This window comes from Athene cunicularia, assembly GCF_003259725.1.
Source record: "Athene cunicularia isolate RWA chromosome 2 unlocalized genomic scaffold, athCun1 chr2_part1, whole genome shotgun sequence".
Taxonomy (NCBI): Eukaryota; Metazoa; Chordata; class Aves; order Strigiformes; family Strigidae; genus Athene; species Athene cunicularia.
Window position 1 is genome coordinate 27,574,796 of NW_020799095.1, and position 22,409 is coordinate 27,597,204.

At 39.8% G+C, this 22,409-nt stretch overlaps 1 protein-coding gene across 1 annotated transcript in view; it reads left to right on the forward strand.

Moving 5' to 3' along the window:
- The first annotated feature begins 555 nt into the window (after window positions 1–555).
- Window positions 556–22,409, forward strand: part of CDK6 (cyclin dependent kinase 6) — a 131,303-nt gene continuing 109,449 nt past the window's right edge. Inside the window, exon 1 of the mRNA XM_026842612.1 lies at window positions 556–1,025. Within this exon, the coding sequence (XP_026698413.1) occupies window positions 793–1,025 (233 nt within the window). The 5' untranslated portion in view covers window positions 556–792. The remainder of the gene's footprint in view (window positions 1,026–22,409) is intronic.

Genomic DNA, 22,409 nt, shown 5'->3' on the forward strand with positions numbered 1-22,409 from the left:
CCCACAGGTGCTTTGAGGCAGGAACTTCTCTCTTGTGATGTGTTCATGCAGGGCTTAGCACAGGGGAGAGCAGATCAAGGCTGAAACCTCCAAACACTATTATTTACAAATAAGTAACAGTAGTATAGCATGGGATATATTTCCAAGACTCCCCTGTGTACACTAAAGAAAGCTTTGAGCCCTGCAATCCTGCTATAAGTTCCTGGACATAGCTTCCTCTCACACGTGGGTAGCTAGCTCTGCCATCCCCACCACCCATGTCTCACAGTGTCATTGTATTCAGCCCATTGCTCGGTGAAATCCCCCAGCCTGTGGCTGCTCTATAGCTGTGTGCTGTAGCCTTCTGTGCAGACCATGATAACTTTGTAGTATTGTATCAGCTATGCAGGGACATTGATACATGTGTCACCCTGCTGGTTCATGTTTTCCTTTGCACCACGTTTTTGCTTTGCATATAGTTATCTAATGTATTTGCTTAATTTTCTCAGTTTTTGAACAATGCAAAGTAATGAAGTAAACTAAACTCACTTTTATTGCTTGGTTTGTCCTCCAGATCTGATTGTCTTTACATAGACAATGCTCCCAAAGACTGTATGATAATTCCTGGTGGCTGAAAGAGGAGGCACATTGGGGCCCATACAGAAGAGGAACGAGAACAGAAAGACAAGAGCTTCCTACTGCCCCTCTGGCAGAGGTACCAAGTGTGTGGCCTGTTTGCAACGCGAGAAAAGTACTAGCAAGCAAGACCAAGAGCCACTCTTGAAGCACAAGGGGAAGAGGAGTGTCGCCAGCATGGATAAGGACAGCACAAACCTGGCTGACCAGCAGTATGAATGTGTGGCTGAGATTGGGGAAGGAGCCTACGGGAAGGTGTTCAAAGCCCGAGACTTGAAGAATGGAGGTCGATTTGTTGCGCTGAAGCGGGTACGAGTGCAGACCAGCGAGGAGGGGATGCCGCTATCTACCATCCGAGAGGTGGCAGTTTTGAGGCACCTGGAGACGTTCGAGCACCCCAACGTGGTCAGGTGAGGAAGTGGGGCAGGCATCCTGATCAGCGGGGTCCTGCTTTTAGTACATGAATTGGGCAGGCAAGAGTTTGGGTACATAAATGGACTGGACACTAGCTTGGGTTTGTGGATGAAGTGAGCACTAAACTGTGTACGCGAAGTGTGGTTTGAGGTTTCAGCAGGCCATGGTGCTGCCTGCCAGACCTCACCTCATCCCTGTGCGTTGCCTCCCACACACACAAACACCCATCTCCAGAGGCATAGGTGTGTAACTTAAGTGTTTGAGTGGATGGGCAAGGAGCCATATATACACTATTTCCTCAGGCAGAAGAGAGAATGAAAAAAGCCCAACATCTCTGGTTTTGTCTCAAGTATTATTTCTGCCAGCTGCAGCTGATTTTTAGCATCTCTATTCCTTATCGAAATAGCAAAGTTTATGGGAGCGGTAGTGGAACATGTGTTCCACCTTTTTAGGTGCTTTTATGGAGAGTTGTATCTTATCGTTTTAAAGAGAAGTAACAGCTTAATACTTCAAGCTCTGCAGGCGGCCTTATGGTTAAATACTGTTTGACTGGTACTAATTTCACCATGTGCTGATGATTGTGCTGCCAAGAGTGCAACAGCACAGACATCAAGCCTCGCTTGCAAAACGGTGGCAGTGGCCCCAGGATGTCCCTTCTGTCATGTGGGTAGCATAAACCTCAGATAAATGACCTGTGTTATTGAACAGGTTCTGTCAATGGTTAGGCTGTTCCTACCATAACCTCTTACATTTTTCTAGAGCTGGAAATCTCCAGCAGCCTGTCAGCATCTTTTGTTAATATTACGAACTTTGAGAAGTAAGCTTCACTTTGTAGATACACAGGCATTTAGAGATTGGAAACTGGTCAGCTTCTTGATGAAGATGCTGTATTAACAGGAATATTTCCTGTTATTTGCATTATTATATGCACATATTGCATAGCAAAAGAAAGATATTTTATACTTCAGTAACACCAAGATTCTTTCAGTCCTAGAGAAACAGATACCCTGAAGTTAGAGGTGATCTTCAAAATGGATTGTAGCTGTGATCCTCCTGTTTTGAGAGTCTGAGATGAGGGAGTTTATAGTGGGTACAAGAGGAAAGGTGAGACAGAATAATATTTAAAATACAAAGTGAATAGCTAGAGAGAGACGTTTATTTCTGTTCATCTCATGGCAGCGTAATACAACAGTCATTTCTGTCTAAACAGAACAGGCAAAGCATGTGTATTCTGAAATATTGATAATGGAGTGTGCGTCATCAGTCTCACTGCAGTGAGCAGTGGGATACAGGCTGCAGCTCTCACTTTTCCACTGCTAATCAAGCAAATCCACAATTTGGTTAATCATTATTTTGACTGGCACCAAGTAATGCCAGAGGCTTAGTTGATACATTTCAAAAGTGGGAGCATCTTTGCGTGGACAACATGTATATATATGATCACTGAATCAAGTGGCTTGGTTTACTGAGGAGCACACACAAAGTTCTTCCTTGGCAGTAGGTAGGTAATTGAGAGTTCTCAAAATTTCTGGAATCCAGTCCAATAATTCATGAGAGCAAATAGGATTTAGTTGTCCAGGTTTAGATATTTACATTTTTGAAAATTGTAAGCCTTGTTTGGGAATAACGTAACAACATCTATGAATTTTTCTGCCGTTGAGATCTTTCCATATGAAGTAAAAGATTTTTTTAAAGAGCTTTCTAATCCTGAATTCAGCAAAATCATGAAAATCAAATTCTCATTTTCCAAAGAGCTATTTGATGAATTGACTACGCAGCTGCAGGCTTGTTTTGCTTGGGTTTAAGTGCAGTGCAATCTCTACATAGTGTTGCATAAATGCATTGAAACTTAAAGTATTTTTACAAGTTTGAACAATAATTCATCCTCTGAAAGCAGTAAGTATTTCAACCAGGAATGTGAGAATATAGTTTCAATATAAAAATCTTGAAAGCATGTTCCAGGTCCTTGTAATGGCGTGAATGAAGCCTGTACCTTTTGCCATAAGCAGCATTTCAGATGCAAGGAATTGGTCTGTGATGTTTCAGGATGCTTGGGATCTCAACTGCATGCCATTTTCCACAAACAGGCAGGGAAATATATGAAGCAATTTCAAACATTCTAAAATGTGAGAAATGCTATGTAAAAACTCACCTCTTGTGCATGTTTTTAATCCATAGAGCAGATGAAACTGTAAGTAGCACTTTGGAGTGACTAAAATCATATCCTTATAATGAAAGATTATTTGAAAATATTTAAATGCCCCAGTTCCGTTACAAAATATGTAGAAGAGTTTGTAACTTATTGAAATTAAAGGTCTATTTTTGTATTATGTAAATATACTCAGAAAAGGAAATACTGTAAAAGAAGATCTGCAGTTTTAAGAAGCTGACCTAGCTGTACTAATTAGTGAACATATTATGCTCACAGAAATGTTCATTGTTTGGGCATGCTTTCTGGAAACTGGTATCATGGCCAGGGTACTCAGTAAAAATAATGTCAAATACATTGTCTACATACTGGATTAAAATCTACATCATATTCAGGGCACTGGGATAGCAACACAAATACTTGAAATCAAATTTTTTTTATTTTGAGGGGATGTCTAGCTTTTCTCTGAATATCACAAGCAACTAGCCTGAGAGAAGTAAGTGAGAACTGCAAATATAACGTTGAATCTGTTACCTCTGAGCAATGACATGTGTGACCCATGAGTCGCTCAATGAAAACTGACAGTCATTCTGTGAGTCAAAATTTAGACAGACTTCAAGCAGATGAGCCACATACGCCCTGTGCTCAGCTGTGGGACTCTGGCATCAGCTGATGGCAATGGCAGAAATCACAGGCCGTGTGAACTTGTGCTGAATGTCATGCTGAACTCAGATGGTAGCTCTGGGCATCTCCAGAGAGTATAATAAGGACCTCAGCAGTCCACGGCTTCTCTGTCTCCATGAGTGGTGCTGAACGTGAAGAAGTTTGGTAAGGAAAAAACCCAGTACTTGCTAGGCAGAGGTAGTCCTGCATGGCCTTGTTTGTCATGGAGCCGGGGTGCAGGACAAGCATGGTTACTGCAGTCCAGGCTTGTCATAGCAGTCATAGATTCCCTTCCTTTAAAATCCTGAGAAACATTTACAGCCAAAACTGGTTTCCAGTGCTTGGGATTGGGGATGGAAGAGAATTTTCTCCATAAAGTAGAAATACTGAAATAGCATAACATAATTTCAAACAAAATATGTATCATATTTTTCCATGCTACTGCTTGCTAATTGAGAGCTTTGTTTCATATTCCTTCTCTCAGTCTGTTGTTTCCATGTTCATACAACAAAGAGATTCATTTTTCACAGTAGAGTTCTTTTTACCATGATAGACATTGAATCTAGATAAAACTTCACTGCAGAATAAAGCAAAATGAGGTGCAAGTTAAGGGAAAGGGACTCTAATCATCAGAATAGTGATGGTAGTGGAAATCTCTGGACTACTGACTATAATGGAAATAAGGTCTGGAGGACTCATCTAAAATTTTATAAGAAAGACTGCCAAAAATAGTATACAAAAAGCATGGGAAAAATACCGTTAAAAGGATGATTGCTATGTGCTTAAAATCATCTCCTGTTCTCATTTGCCCTTGTATAGTGTTCTCTTCCAATGGGACACCTATTCTATTTATCTTCACAAAACAAAGTAAAAACCAGAATCATCAGGAGTAAATCTTACTCTGAATTGCTCTTAAAATGAGGTATGTTGTAGGCTTTGAAATGTCCTTTCTAACTGGTAGGATGATTAAGGTGCTAGTCTAGCTCATCTTTCAGATAATAAGATGTAATGCTTTACTAAAGCTTTAATATATACAGTAGTTAAATCTGGCAAAAGTTGGTCCAGCACTTATGTAGCTTAGCGCTGTTCTGTTTGGGAAAAATGAAATGTATGTAGACAAAGGACAGTCTTTGCCAGGAATAAATGACATATTAGATTCAGGAAATTCCTGTGTGTAAAACTGGGAGCATTCCCTGCTGCAATGTATCTGTAAAAATTCTTCTTGTGATTATAAAGCTAAATTCAGCAATATATTGTGTGCATTTTATCTCTTCTGCTGGTAATCAGATTAATAATTTTCCCCTAATGTTGATTATCCATCGAACTGTGAATTTGCATTCTGGGAAGGTGATATATAAGACAGAATACTGTTTTTTTTTTTTTTGCTGTGCTTGTTTTCTAACATATATATATATATATATATATATATATACACACATATATATATATATATGTAACAGTTTTAATAGTGTTTAAGCCTTAAGCAAGTAGATCAAAGCTGCAAAGATGTATATTTTTGCTTCCTGGCTCATAGTCTTTTGATACATGGAACTATTTTCATGGATTAGTAATTCTTCAATTTTAAAATAACCAAAATTATATTGAATATAATCTATTAGAATACTATCTAATCTGGGTTATTATTTCCACAATAATTGCCAGAAATCTTGCCATTCAAGGTCATCATTACCATATAATAAGGAATTAAAAATCCTAGTTCTGTCCTTGTTAACTTGCAGAATAGGTGTCCCCACTAATTGGATTAGGTTCAACAGAATGATCCACCTTGCTGGAAGTGTAACTCTGTTCCTCAGTCTTTTGGTAGACGGATCAGTGTGGGGGAAACCCAGTAATTAGGAGTATTTGCACAGTTATGCCATGTTCAAGCTTTTATGTTGTTTTATATCCACTAAAATATAAATGACACTGTAAACTGTCCTCTGTGGTACAGCAATACTGTCATGTTGCTTTTTCCCCACTTTTGCCATCAGTGGTCCATACTGTTATCTCTTGGTTTGCACTTGAGTACCTGATGGAGCCCATCAACTGATTCCCTTGGCAAGGCAACCTAAGTATGGGGGGAAGAAGCTGGGACACAAATGTGCCCTGACATAAAGACCAACACTTGGCTCTGCTCTAAGGTCCCAGAAGTGTATATATATAAACGGCTTGGCACTTAAAATTGTGCTATGCTTAGAAGGTGTCTTTTTGTAGGTGTCTTAATTTTACCCTGTCTAACCTGATAAGAGGGAGCATTCAGGCATACCTGTTTTGTTTCTCTTTTCAGTTTGTGGTGACACTGATATTGGCTGCTGGCTTGATTGCTGTAACGATAATAAGTTTAAAGGATGATCTTCTCAAAATCATTGAGATGTTCCATCCTGTCAAGTGAAACATTTCTATTTTAGGGGATGTTTGTCTCCAGTGAATTCTGCTTCCTTCCTTACTTCCTTTTTCTGCCAAGATAATGTAAAACTTCTAGTGTGTGACATCATTCTTACAGATCAACAGTGGGCTGTACTCTGTGATACAATTTATTTTTGTGTAGCACCACTCATATGGCAGGCCTCTGGAGAGAAAGGGATGGTTACTTCTGCATTGCTAGGTACAGGGATTGTCTTGCACACAGAAAGAGTAAAATAAGATGCAGGGATGGAGTGAAGCAAAAGGAACTGAACTCACAACTTGCCAAAGTTAAAGGGATTAATGTGGCAGATGAGTCTCAGCTGAGGTAGAAGAGGTGATGAGTAATGGGAAGGAAAAACTGAACGAGCTTCAGAGTCAGTTTTAGTCTAACACAAACAGGATGGTCTTCAAAGCAGATGTGAAGACAGGAAGCGCCTTGGCGGGAGAGAGGCATTTCCAGGCTGGAGAGCAGTGGTGGTTGGATGGGAAGGGAGATGGTCCCTGCACTGACCAGCCACTGTGAGGAGGGGCACTGCAAAGGTCTTGGGGAGGGAGGGATGGCCTACCTGGACATATGGCTTCTCTGATGGCAAGAGGGCAAAGACAAATTATGTGGTTGACACCCAACAGGGTTTGGCGGTGGGTAGGATTTGGAGAAGTTTGTTAAGTTGGCAGAGGACACTGTGAAGTGACTGCACATGAATGCTGGTCTGTCACCATCTGCTTGCAACCCTACAGTACACAGAATAAGCACATACAGGAAAAATGTTATATTCTTCCTGTCCATATGAATTGTTTATTAGCAATGGATGTGATGATGTAGTTTGAATACATGGTCTGCCAGAAACCAGACAAGAGCATGTCGGGAAGGAAGGGTTGAATATGGAATACCCTTCTGAGCCTTAGGAAATTCAGTTTCTGGAGTGAGTACAAGCTTTTTTCAAAAAGTATGTTATCTTATTCTGAATCTAAGCTTTTCAGAAAAAACACGTTTCCAGTCTTTGTGTGAGTAAATGTTAGTCATTTTAGACTATGTCCAGTGTTCCCTTCCTTCTTTAAATCTGTGGATGTTTCTGTCTGTGCTGTTCCTGGAGAGATCTAGTCTTACTGGGTCCTGCCCAGAATGAAAAGCCAACTCATTTCACCACAGCCATTGCTGGTGACAGTCTGTGACTGCCAGCAAAAGCATCAGCATCCTCTGGGTTAATGGTGTGGGGTCCAGGATTCAAAACTGAGCCTCGAAAAGGACAAGGGAGTGGATGATCCACCTGAGCAAACAGGGGTCATGATAGATTAGTTGAGACTCCAGTTTTCTTCATGGCACCTACCTCTGGCTGCAGTGTGGAACACAGCAAGGAGAAAGAAAGTGCTCCCTTTCCAGGTAGGAAAGTAGTCTAAAGGCTGTGACTTAGCACAGCACTAAGTGAGTCTCTCAGGTACACTCGGTGAGATTTAAGTAATTGTTTGAAGTTTAGCACAGATGTAAGTGCATTATCAAATAGAAGTAGCTATGATATTAAGTATGCATTGAATTTTAAAATGCTTTTCTGAATAGAGTTCAAGGACAATATACATAAGAATATGAATCACATTCATACATTGCATTAACAAAGCCTTATTTCTAGAGAATTTTTCCGTTAAAAGCTAAAATAAATTATGTAGAATAAATAATGTGACTACCCTGATATAGCAGTAATGTGAATTAGGCATCAAGAGTAGTTGTCTTAGCTGATTTAATTCTGAAGTTTTCAAATTATTTAATAAAGTTTCATAACCCCAAATAAAATAGAAGTTGCTGTTCATTCCAAAACTTTGCAGCTGTATATAGGGCGTTTGTGGTTTACTCTTTGTGTGAAATCTAGTTGTTTTCCAGTTTTGCTGAACAAGTTGATTCTTAATGATCTAACAAATTATCAAAAGATACCTATGCCCATATACATGTATAAATAAGCTGTGTTTTTTCATTCAAAAGAGCGGTAATTTCTCCTCCCATATCAGTTCTTCATATCTTTTTCTTAGTTTCTGAAAAATATTTTAGATTGCACATGCATGGTTATTTAACAGCTATACCTTTAAACTAAAGCATTTGTATTTAATAAACAAACTACTTAAAAAATTTCCAAGGAGTGTTTTTTTATACCATGTGCTTTGACACTTTCCATTTGGAAAATCTCTATTTAGGATGCTTTTGATGAGATGATCATCAAAGAATGGAAAGGTGATTGTTGATTTCCAAACTGTTTCAAAATACCTCATTACATCCAAGTTATTATATTTAATTTACTATTTATTTATTTATTTACCCTTAGCCTTTGAAAATTTGTCCCGTCCTTAGAAAATGTTCACGGGGAAATATTCCGCTAAATGATCCTTTTAAAATCAGGCCTCACAATTCTAATAACACAGTTGTTTAGGCAGAACAAAGAATGTTTTATATGAGTAATAAGAAACTCTTCCATATGATGGTTTAGATGTCTTTTCAGGGTTGTAGAAGAAGACGAGTCTCTAGCCTAAGGAGCATCCCACGTAATTTTAGGACCAGGTGATGATTTCGGATACCTAAATACAGAGTATACTGGAATATTTGCTGATACTGGTAGAGTTGCCCTGGGGTAGATTTCCCATGACATACCTAGCAAACAATTTACAAAGTTAGCAAAAAGTTCCGTACTGCTTTAAAAGCATTCATACTGGTACTGACTGGTTATCACTCTGGATTATCATTAACAGGTGACTGATCTTTTCTTAGTAATAGAAAATAAAAAAGTAACTCACATATGAATTAATCTTTGCAGAAATTTTCCATATTTAATAATTGAAAACTCAGTTCTAGTGCAGATGAATCATACTGAGTTTAAATGAAACCTACTGAGTTTGGACTTTTGCAACATTAGTCGGTGCAGAATGTTAGATATTTTGGTAGGAACGGAGAAAGGAAGTGAGAAATAGAATGGAAAGGCCTATGTGATTTTTTTTTTCTTTCTTTTATGTGAAGCTTTGGCTAGACTTTTAATATCTGTTTGAAGTGGGGTCACTGTGATAAATAACTGAAGGTGTCTGCTGCTGTTTAACAATGACAGAGAATTCCCTTTTCCCTGAAATCAATTAATTATAAACTGGAAATTTCAGTACTTTGTTCACTGTTTCTTAAGTTAGCATATTCCTAGTAGCTTTCTGTGAGTGTAATTCCTAGCTGCACTGGTGCTTTTGTTTCTCTTCATCTGTGGAGCCAGGGCTCTACTGTAAGGATAGAATTCTATCACTTTTTTTTTTTTTTTCCACATTTGATGTGGTATTTTGCATACAGCTGCAGAGTAGACAGTTACCTTTGAAAAGAACATTTGGCTGGTTTAATTTGATTAGAGCAAACCACCTCAATCATTTCTGAACTAAGACCGTTTTCATTTTAACTTGGCAGTAGGAGTTGGGAATGTACTGACTGTGCTTAGATGTTTGGGGGAGGACTCGTTTGGATACACAGCTACTGATGAAGTGAAACAACCTTAGAGGACTTTGCCCACTCAGCTCCTTCCCATAAAAAGGGAGGGCTGTGAAGCTATTGATTGTCACATTTAACTTTGACTCATTATGACAAGGAATTGGACTCCTTATGAGTGTTTCTACAACAAATTGTAAACCTTTAACGCATAGAAATACGTATTCATACATTTTTTAAAAACCCCATGATATGAAAACGGATATGGGATATGAAAGTCTTTTATTTACAACAAACTTAAACATCCTTAGCAACAGTATTTTGAATACAATTATAATAAAATCCAACATAAATAGAAATATGGTGAGTTTCTCATAGTTAGATTGTATCAATGTTAAAATTCTATCCCTTTTAGTAAGTCTTAGTAAGATTCCCATATTCTGTCATTCTCCTAGCTTTGACTTTTTACCCCTTCCTCATCATATAAATAATTATAGTGGGTTTTTATGTTGCATATTAAAGATAAAATTAGATTCTTCATATTTACAGTATTATGTATTATATATGATTTTTGCTTTTCAGTTGCCTTCACTGGTGATCAAATAATTTTTCTAGAAAAACTCTTGGGACTGTCTAGAATATCAGTGTGTCTCATAATAAATGACAGCCCCTCAATAAATTATTGTCAGATAGTGTTCTCCAGAAAAGACAATTCTGATCTTTAAGTGCTCTTGCTCTGACTTTGCAGTAGTGGATATTCATATATTCAATATTTTAACGAGAAGAGTGCAGTTGAAGGAACATCTTCTGTTTATTCTTGTATTATATCCAGAAAACCAATATGCACAGTTAACTGTTCATCTATGTGAGCAGCCTAACGCTTACTACTAACAGGGAAGTTGCAGCCACATCTTTCATCTAACCCAAGAACGCAGCTGTAAATTTAAGGCTCGAGTTTCTGCTGGTGAAATTAAAGTCCATAGAGCTACACTGATTCAAATCATAAATTGCTAATGTTAAGATGAACAAAAATGCATTAAGACAGGCAGACTGTGCAGCAGTGTCCCATTAAGCATACACATTTGAGACTTTACCATTCACATTTTAGATGATGCAGCTATTGAGTTCACCAAACTGGAGTATAAAGATAGTTCTTTCTTTAGGAGTTTTTTCACTGATACAGTCTCAGAGTTCTGTTGACTTGTTTCACTCCTCCTAATTACATTCCCTTTTAGCACCACAAATAATTCCTTTCTACCCTTTGCAATACTTGATGTCTGTCTCTATGTTGTCACCTAAGCAATTTGTACAATGCCGTACTTGCCCCCAAAATCCAGGTTGCCTCACAGACATGGTCATTACAGTGCTATGTGCGTCTCCCTTCTTCAAGAGAAAATGCTTCTACAACTACAGTTCAAAAACTGTACAGCATTGAAAGTTTACGTCTAACTTTATAGAATCATAGAATCATCTAGGTTGGAAAGGACCCTGGAGATCATCTAGTCTAACCATTCACCTAGCACAGTTCCCACCTACATCATATCCTTAAGCAATAAATTGACCCGATTCTTAAACACCTCCAGGGATGGGGACTCCACCACCTCCCTGGGCAGCCCATTCCAACGCCTAACAACCCATTCTGGAAAGAAATGCTTCCTAATATCTAGTCTGAACTTTCCCTGATGCAACTTGAGGCCATTCCCTCTTGTCCTGACGCTTTCTACTAGGCTAAAGAGACTCATCCCCAGCTCTCTGCAGCTTCCTTTCAGGTAGCTGTAGAGGGCGATGAGGTCTCCCCTCAGCCTCCTCTTCTCCAGACTAAACACCCCCAGTTCCCTCAGCCGCTCCCGTACGACCTGTGCTCCAGACCCTGCACCAGCTCCGTTGCCCTTCTCTGGACACTCGAGTCATTCAATGTCCTTTTTGTAGTGAGGGGCCCAAAACTGAACACAGGAATCGAGGTGCAGCCTCACCAGTGCCGAGTACAGGGCTCAGATCCCTTCCCTGTCCCTGGTGGCCACGCTATTGCTGACACAAGCCAGGATGCCACTGGCCTTCTTGGCTACCTGGGCACACTGCTGGCTCCTGTTCAGCCGGCTGTCAATCAACACCCCCAGGTCCCTCTCTGACTGGCAGCTCCCCAGCCACTCCTCCCCAAGCCTGTAGCGCTGCTGGGGGTTGTTGTGGCCCAAGGGCAGCCCCCGGCATTTGCCCTTATGGAAACTCCTCCAGTGGGGCTCAGCCCATGGCTCCAGCCTGTCCAGGTCTCTCTGCAGAGCCTCCCTACCCTCGAGCAGATCAACACTCCCACCCAACCTGGTGTCGTCTGCAAACTGACTGAGGGTGCACTCGATCCCCTCATCCAGATCATCAAAAAGACGTTAAAGAGTCCAAAACCCTGATGGTAACACCAGTCTTGGAGCCACCCATTCATCTGCTGAATTCTCCTGTAATCTTCCTCATCCATCCCCCCAACTATAGGGATGGAGGAGAACACTACTTGTGCCCCCGACCCCTTAAGCAGTTTTCCCAAGGACCTAAAATCTCTCTTCATTGCTTTGGGCCTTCTCCTGGTAATGTCATCACTACCTACCTGAAAAACCAGGAGAGGGTAGTAATCCTTCGGTCTCACTAGGGTGGGGAGTGTTGCTGTGAGGTCGTTGATGCTTTTGTTAGTCACTAGCCTAGTACTAGAAACTTTATTATTGATTTCCAGGTTTCTTCATGAGAGTGAAAGTTAATGACCTGTATTATTTTTCTCTACTAGAAAATAGGTTATAAGGTGAATCTCATTTTGCTAATTTTATCTAACAGCATACCCTGTTTGTACTTGTGATCTTTATGACACAGAGAATGAGCAGCATCTGCACTTTTAATTAGTGTGTTGTTTATCCTTAGATAACCTTCTAGATTATTAATGGAGATAGGCCTACCCACTGATCTTTGTGGTTTCCTTGCAGACATCTCTAATCAATTTGTTGCCTTAATGTTCATCTCTGCTTTTTAAAAAACGCTGAGCAACAAGTTTTAACCAAAACAATAATACCCATACCCAGAGAGGTTTGAATCAATGACTATAGTCTGAAAATCAGAATTAAATGTCTCATTAAACTTAAAAGATTTGGCATTATTAGAAGGGCACAGACAAGTCAGTACTTCTGCAGAACTGTGCACCTGTATCTCTTCACTGAATGGAATCCTGTTCATCACATTGCCTTTACATTTGTATCATTTAAAAAAAAAAAAAAAAAAAGTTACCTGGCACTACTTAATTTTGTGCTGCTTATTATTCATGTTGTCTCTCTTCTTAAGAAATCAAGAAGTTTTTTTTACTTTTTAATTTTATTTGGTCAGATTAAAACATGTTTTAGAGATGTCAGTTATTTCAAAGGCAGATCTCTATGCGGTAGTGAAAAAATACAAACAGAAATGAGACTAGAACTAAAGACCATGGTTTGCACAGAAGAGTCACATAAGCCATTTGACTAAAAATGAACAGTATTTGTGGCTACAGAAAAAACCCAGATAGGTGAATAACACTGTTGAGGGAATCTTTTTAGAAGACATTTTAAGTATACTGGAATGTCCCAAATCAATAGGATATTGTGATGTCTGTAAGAAAATACATTTCAAAGACAGCTTGATTTCCAGTAACACAAAGTTGAAAGTGGTCAAGACCATTCTGCAGAAACAAAGCTGAAGCCATAAAAAGCAAATTTAAATCTTCTGCTATCCTCTAGATCAGTGAAAGGATATTGAGCCTATAATTCTGGAAGAAGATAGAAAGTCAACTAAGTTTACTAAAACAGTAATAAAGGACAATTTCTACTACTGTTCGTAATGAAGTGGTCAAATCAGAAAAGGTTTAACAGACACCATCAATGATGCAGCTGTTCTGGAGTACAAGGAAGAGAGATCACTCTGCATAGCCTGAACTAACCTGCAATATCTGGTTTAAGAAATTCTTATAGTCAAGACACATAGTGGCTGCAATAATTAAATCTGATATTTTGGGGAAATGGATGGTTCACAAACTTGGTGTAGTAACAGTAGGCTTTAGAAAAGAGAGATTAAGAAACAGGAGGTAAATCAAAAATTCAGCAGTCAAGAGAAAGGATATGAAAATACTTATATTTAACACGGCAGGTACTTAAACAGAGATTTGTAGCAGCACATTTTGTCACTTTGGTCATACACCTTTCCCTGGTGTGATGCTTTGTCCAGTCCCTGGAAATTCTGGCTGCTGATTTGGATCTATAGCCTCTTCCTAGACACTAGATATAGCAGGACAATTTAAATGTATTTGTTCCTCAGACTTTCCGGAAGAGTGGGGGATGTCAAAGGGAGACACCAAAATTTTTCCAGCCCTTTTACGGCTCTGCTCCAGTATATCTATGGATGCACAGAAGGTACACGTAGCCATGCATAAAGAAAATAAAACAGGAACGTAAGATAATTGAGCAGACAACTAACTTTAACCATCTGTATATTAAAAGTATACTTCATCCTAGTCATTTAGTCTCCCCGTAATGAGTGCAGCGAGAGGATGTGCTTTCTGAGAATAATTCATCCCACTCACCCTCCATACCCACCCTTGAGCAGAATGAGTTGCCTTCTGGAAATGCCTGCCTCTCTCTTGTTGACTGCAGAGAGAGCCCAGGTGGCTAATGCGGAGTGGACACCCAGCTGTAGCCTGCTACCAGCTAGATGAGATAATGCCAGTCAGTATGGTTCAAGTTCGAAGGTAGAAAGTGGAAACACTAGTAGGGAGTTCATACAGTAAATAAGAGAATTTACAAAAGCAAATATTAAATTATTTTGGGGTGAGGGAACAAAAGGCTGGTATTAAAATCAGAGGGCACTTGAACTGTGAGAAATTAGAGGAAGTATGCAAATAAGAAATCAGTATTATCACAGAATCATAGAATGGTTTGGATTGGAAGGGACCTTAAAAGATCACCTAGTTCCAACCCCCCTGCCCTGGGCAGGGACACCTTCCACCAGACCAGGTTGCTCAAAGCCCCGTCCAGCCTGGCCTTGAACACTGCCAGGGAGGGGGCAGCCACAGCTTCTGTGGGCAGCCTGTGTCAGAGCCTCACCACCCTCACAGGAAAGAATTTCTTCCTTATATCTAATCTAAATCTCCCCTCTTTCAGTTTAAAACCATTACTCCTCATCCTATCACTACACTCCCTGGCAAAGAGTCCCTCCCCATCTTTCCTGTAGGACCCCTTTAAGTACTGGAAGGCTGCTATAACGTCTGTGCAGAGCCTTCTCTTCACTAGGCTGAACAACCCCAACTCTTTCAGCCTGGCCTCATAAGGGGAGGTACTCCAAAAGGTGATCATCTTCATGGCCTTCCTCTAGACTCACTCAAGAAGGTCCATGTCCTTCTCAGAGCTGGACACAGTACTCCAGGTGGGGTCTCTCGAGAGCAGACTGTAGGGGGAGAATCACCTCCCTTGACCTGCTGGTCACACTTCTCTTGATGCAGCCCAGGATATTGTTGGCTATCTGGGTTGCAAGTGCACATTGCTGGCTCATGTTGAGCTTCTCATCAACCAACACTCCCAAGTCCTTCTCCACAGGGCTGCTCTCAATCCACTCATTGCCCAGCCTGTATTTGTGCTTGGGATTGCCCTGACCCATGTGCAGGACCTTGTACTTGGCCTTGTTGAACTTCATGAGGTTCACACAGGCCCACCTCTCCAGCCTGTCCAGGTCCCTCTGGATGGCACATCCCTTCCCTCCAGCGTGTTGACCGCACCACACAGGTTGGTGTTGTCAGCAAACTTGCTGAGGGTGCACTCAATCCCACTGTCCATGTCACCAACAAAGATGTTAAACAGCGCCAGTCCCAACACCAACCCCTCAGGAACATGACTCTCCACTGCTCTCCACTTGGACATCAAGCTGTTGACCACAACTTTCTGAGTGTGACCGTCCAGCCAATTCCTTTTCCACTGAGTGTTCCATCCATCAAATCTATGTCTCTCCAATTTAGAGACAAAGATGTCATGCAGGTCAGTTTCAAAAACTTTGCACAAGTCCAGGTAGATAACGTCAGTTGCTCTTCCCTTATCTACTAATGCTGCAACCCCATCATAGAAGGCCACCAGATTTGTCAGGCATGATTTCCCCTTAGTGAAGCCATGGTGGTTGTCACCAGTCACCTCTTTATTTTCCATGTGCCCTACCATAGTTTCCAGGAAGGTCTGCTCCATGATCATGGGCACAGAGATGAGACTGACTGGCCTGTAGTTCCCCAGGTCTTACTTTTTTCCCTTTTTAAAAATGGGGCATTTGTTTCCCCTTTCCAGTCAGCAGGAACTTCACCAAACTGCCACAGCTTTCTTCTCCTAGGGTGGGAGTTCTTTATTCTTCCAGTCCCTGCCTTTGCCTTCTGCATCTTCGACAGTGTGGCTGGAGCACTTGCTGGCGAAAGCTGAGGCAACAAAGTCTTTGAGTACCTCAGTCTTCTCCATATCCCAGGTAAAGAGCTCTTCCATTTCCTCACAGAGTGAGCCCACATTTTCCCTAGTCTTCCTTTTATCACCAAATTACCTACAGAAACTTATCTTGTTGCCCTTGACATCCCTGGCCATATTTAATCCTATCAGGCTTTTGGCCTTCCTAATCTGATCCCTGTATGCTCAGACAATTTCTCTGTATTCCTCTCAGGCTACCTGTCCTTGCTTTCACCCTCTGTAGGCTTCCTCTTTATGTTTGAGCTTGTCCAGAAGCTACTTGCTCATCCATGCAGACCTCCTGGCATTTTTGCCTGACTTCTTCTTTGTTGGGATGCATCATCCTTACCTTGGAGGAGATGATCCTCGAGTATTAACCAGCTTTCTTGGGCCCCTCTCTGCTGTAGGGCTTTATCCCATGATACTCTACGAAGCAGATCCCTGAAGAGGCCAAAGTCTGCTCTCCTGAAGTCCAGGGTAGTGAGATTGCTGTGTGAGCTCCTGGCAGCCCTAAGGATCTTGAACTCCACCATTTCATGGTCACTGCAGCCAAGGGTGCCCTTGAGCTTCACATTCCCCACCAGCCCCTCCTTGTTGGTGAGAACAAGCCCCTCTCCTCATTGGCTCCTCTATCACGTGGAGAGGGAAGTTATCACCATGGCATTCCAGGAACCTCCTGGCTTGCTTATGCCCTACTGCGTTGTCCCTCCAACAGATACCAGGGTGGTTGAAGTCCCCATGAGGACCAGGGCTTGTGAACGTGAGGCTGCTCCCATCTGTCTATAGAGGACCTCATCCACTCGGTCTTCCTGGTTGGGTGGCCTGTAGCAGACCCCCTACTATAATGTCTCCTGTCCCTCTCTTCCCTTTAATCCCACGCCATATGCTCTCGGTTGGCTCCTCATCCATCCCCAGGCAGAGCTCCATGCACTTCAACTAGTGTTATAGAGGATTTTTTTTTTTTTTTCCTTTAACCGAAGTCTATAGTATCTGGATTGTTGGTAAGAGTTTGTACAGGACACTTTTATCAGTTGGCAAAAATGATGTACTTTTCCTAATAGCAGAGTGTAGGCTTCTATGAAACATACTGACTTCAGACTGTTTGATTCAGGTTTGTGCTTGGCATTAAAGTACTAAGAGGAACAGAATGCAGCTGAAATGGGTAGACATTGCCTGGTTACCCTGTACCAAATTTTAAGCTCCAGCAGAAGCCATTTTGGTCAAAACTTGTTAATCTTTTACAAGAGGAAGAGTAGCTAAAGATGTGTGTTGGAGATGGCCAGTCATGCAGCCTACAAGTGAATTAAGGCACCTTTCAAAGCTTTTCTTTTGTGTTTTTTTCTCATTTCCCTTCACTCTGCCATACTGGTCTCATACAGGATTTGCCACTACGTGGGCTAATTATCTCATTATAGATAAATTTCTGATGCTACACATAATTCATTGCCTCAAATTCCTTTCAAGCAAATTACATAATACAATCACAAGTAGCTGGAAAATTCCAGTGTCTAATTTATATTCCACTCTGAATTACCCAAGACCTGAGTGCTTGGAAAGCAGTGGTACTTATATCTTTATCTCTTGGAATATATATTTTTTAATTTAAACTTTTATTTTTCCATAATCATAAACCATGTCAGCCCACATTTCTCAGTAATAGCCTGCAAAATTAAAATCTATCAGTAATGCTAACAGATTCTGCTCCATCACTTTTGATGTTGAATGTCTGTTGGAACTAGTTCTTTTATAGCTTGATTTGCAAAGCTTGAAAACAGCTTTTTAAATTATGGAACTGCTAAGACAATATAATTGTAGCAAAGCAAATAAGAAGCTATTAAATATATGTGTGCATGTGTATGTGGAGAAGGACCATGAAATTTCAAGATTTGACTGCATTTATACTAGGAAGTTCAGTATTATTATTTTGTAGCACAGACGAGGATTATTAGACATGTAGGACTGCAATTAGTTTAAAGTCTGTGCCTTAAAAATATCTGAACAGTTTTGTCTTTTAAAGTTAAAAGAAAAAAATTGAAAGGGAAAGAGGTCAAGCCAGGAAAAAAAAAAAATCCCAAAAGCTAATTGTTTTTTAAAAGTTACATGACATTGAAAATTGGAACTTGGAACTGAAATGCCATGTCACCTCTAGGTATAATAAAATAGTAAATTTTATTAAATGTATTCTGGAAGGAGTAAGTGAAAATTATAAAGCTCGATGTGAGTGGCAAAGAGCCCAGGCAATATCCAAAAGAGTAAACACGTAATGGCTTAACCTAACTAGGGCACAGTCTGCTGCAGCAGGCAATTGAACAGGGGATGTTGATATTTAAAAGCAGCAGCACTGATTTTCAAAAAAGATGGCTTTTTTTCTTCCTGTGTGCAGTACAAATATATATATATATATTTTTAAGGCTTTAGGGAATATTTAGATGATGGGTTTATGTGTCTTATTTTAATATTGACCCTTTTTAAAATTTTTCAAAACTTGTAAAATTTAAAGTCACTTTGATCTTTCTTCTTTCAGCTATGAAATTGCCATCTTTAAATTGAATTATTCACTTGGTTCCAGAACTCGCACATCCTTTATACAAAAATATTGCAATAACTTCTTGTCAACTTTTAAATGGAGGCTCTTAAAAAGACTGTTTGAGTTCTTGAAATAATTTAACTAAAATTTTCTGAATGGACATGATTATTATAGCATTTCTAATATATTGATCATTGTCATTTTCACAAGCCTGAAAAAGTGTTCTTGTGCTTTGGAAGATCTAAATCCATGTCACATCTCTGCCTCTGGAGTGAAATCACGTGGACTGTACTGCGCTTAGATCAATAGTCATATACCATATGGGCTTGTGTACAGAGGCATTCATGGAAATGAAGACTACCGTGTCTTCCTGGATTTAGAAAAAAAAAACCCTCTGCTGTGTATGTTTCTTCCAAATGGACTTGAGACAGTTATTTCTCAGTCAAATATTTTCATAATCCAGACACAGATTCTTATTTCAAAACATATAGATGCCAATTCTTATGTTTGAAAACCAAAACATGCCTGCATGAGAACTAGGTAAGGGAAACCACCAGAAAGTTTAACTTTTTCTTCACAGAAATTCACTTCAATTCTGTGATAACTCAAAAAGCAGCTGAATGGACCTTTATAAAACATATGAACTAAGTCACTTCTAAGTGGAGACAGCTGGGGTCTATTTAATATCCTGTGTAAAATGGTAGAGGTCAGCTTCCTGGAATAACTTAGGAGTTTTATTTCACAAATATCCTACTGCTGCAGGGACCTGGGGTGACGATGAGGCTCTCAAACTAAAATGTGCTGTAAGGAAAAGCTCCAGGGCCATAGTTCTCGTTCTAGCTCTGCATCTGGTGCAGGATGGTAGGAAGCATCTTGTGGCCTGCAGTATCTGTGCATCCTCATAAATGTCTGTTGGGTGGTTGTTTATTAATGCAGGCAAGTAGTCTTAATTTTTTTCTTCCAATCCTATATTCTTATGGTCTAGGCATTGGGGTACTAATTGAAAATCATTGAGAAATGACACATTGGACAACAGGTGATTCTCAAATGTACTGATATACTTAACTACATAGGTTATTTTGTAATTTGGGACCTTGGTTCCTAAATCATTTAACTTATCTTGACAGTTTTATGATGACTTTTTTTCCCGCCTTTCAATTAATGCAGCCATATCTTTACTAGATCGTATATTCCTTAATGTGTTCCTTGTATCTGTTCAGCTTAATTACGCTTGACTCCTTGAGTTTGGAATCTTATTTTATTTTCTAACTCCTGCTATTCCATTGTCTATTGGCCATGTGGGTGAAAAAAAATATTTGTCTTTGTAGACCAGTGCCACTGGTAAGTGTCCACACACAGAGAAGTTACACAATATAGCAATTGATATCATTAGTAGTCCAGTGACGCCTTCATTAAAAGCCTGTGGTGCAATAAGCGTGAAAAGTCATATAAAAATTGTACATAAATAATGATGTCCAGTATGATTACATACATTTCACAGTGTGAAAATTTGTCTTTTCCTTGGCTACATTTTTAAATGGAAGCTGTAAAGAAGAACTAAGAGGGGTAATTATTTGTGTTAGATGGACAAAAGTTGGAAATCGAGAAATAGTAGTGTGTCACTGGAATAGGCAAGCTGACCACAGCCAGAAAAGGCTTTTGTAGACTGAGCTGATTCTGTGGGCCCTATGTGGTATGTAGCATCGCTTGTTTAGTCAACTGTACAATGGCTCAAGACTGTCTTCTGTGGTATAAGTTTCTATGCTGTTTTTCAAACAGAAGTAAATAGGATGATTGTAGTGTTTTGGGGATGGATTAAAGAAAATAATGAGGAGCAGCTCCCTCAGCCCTTGATGTCTCTTAATTTACTCTTGAAATAAAAATAATTACATTAATAAAACAATTCATATATGGCTTAGAAACAGAATAATTTCCATCTCACCCAGTATTTTTCTGAAGTGAGAAAGAGCAGATACCTTAGGGAATGGTGTAAGAGTAGGACAGACCTGAAGTGATAATTCCTGGCAAATTAAGGCTTGACAGTTTTGACACCAGCTTGCTCTATGATTTTAAGTAATCTGTGTCCACTGCTTTGTAAATCCATGCAGCATCTGCAAGCAGATGTGAGCCAGCCCTGCCTCATTCCCAGGCAGATGCCTACTCACTTTGCCAATGCTTTGAGCCAGCTGAAAGCTGTGTCACCATGTTAGCCCTGCAGAGCCTCAGCCATGATGCTCCGCTGTCCTCAGGTCTTCCTCAGCTAAGCCTGATCTGACACTGGATGCCTGGACTCCACAGAGCAAGTTCTCCTTTGCTTGCAGAGCTTGGGTAGATGTACTTTGTTTTAATTTGCCTAGATGTAAAAACATTTTAGTGCTCCAGGAACCAGACCTTGTTTTGCAAGATTTATTATCGTTCGCTCATTTCTTTCAGAAATGTGAAAAACCTTGTTGCAAAACAACCAAAATACAGTTTTGTTATGTATTTACATCTGACACACACTGTCATTTACAAAATGCTGAATTTATTTAAAAACTATCCATGCATTAAAATGAAAACCCTCATCTCATGCTGCTAAAAGACGCCCCAAAAGAAATACTTGCCTTTGCCCTGAAGTAATAAAACAGTCGAATAAAATTTATTGCCAGCTCAAAATGCTACTAACACCTCATTTTCATTGCCAAACTCTGCAAATAATCTTTAATTTGTTTTCTTTTACATATGTGTGCAAGAGCTTAAAGGAAATACTTAAAGAGTTGTACAGCCTGTAGAATACTTCACTCCATGTGCATTAATCTTTAAATGGCTGGCTCACAGTGCCATGTAAAAACTGGCTGGAAAAGGAAGAAACGTGTATTAGACATCTACCTGAAGAACTGGAAGATGAAAGCACCTGAAAATCTTTCAGAAATAGACATTTTTAGTTTTCTTGGCATGTGTGTGCACTATGAATTAATTAAAAATTTTAAAAAGGACAGCTTAGTAGAAGAAATGACATGACAGCCAAGGAGTGGATGACTGTGAATGGGAAAAAGAGCAGCCATGAAGTCCACAGTTTTAAAACCTTTTAAGGTGTAATGTCTTAAACTCTGATGAAACATGTAAGGAATTTGCATGCTAATGGAAATGAGGATCCTTTTTTATGTATCGAGTGTTTAAGAGCATTGCCCCCTGGCTAAATTTATTAAGCCAGAAGAATCTTGTAAATTTCTATTGAAGATTTATTAGTCCCATTTGTTTCTGTTCTGTACAACATGAATATTAAACTCAATCCTGCAAGTTTGTCACAGGTGAAACTCCCTTTCAAATTAAAGAAAGTTCTGGACCTGAGCCAAAGCCAGTTAAATACATGTACTGACTTCATGAGGCTTAGGTAAAGGCTCTTGTGTGCAGAGCTTTTTAGGATTGATCCTGGTCGGTGGGGGTTTGAGTGAATAGGGCATAGGGCAGAGGCATTTTCAGTGTCTTTTTTTTTTTTTTTTTTCCTTTCGTCCACTCTTTCATTTTGTTTTAAGTTCCTCATGAGAATAAATATTTTAGAATATCTTTAGAAGTCAATTGAACTTAATCTGGAATCCTATCAAGTAAAATTGCTCATAGTCCACCTGTGAAAGAGTCATCTCTCCTAAATTCAGTTAAATTCAAGCATCTTGTATAAATTAGTCATCTAGGTGTCTTCCATAGCAAGCAGGAAGACACACACACACACACACACACACACACACACACACA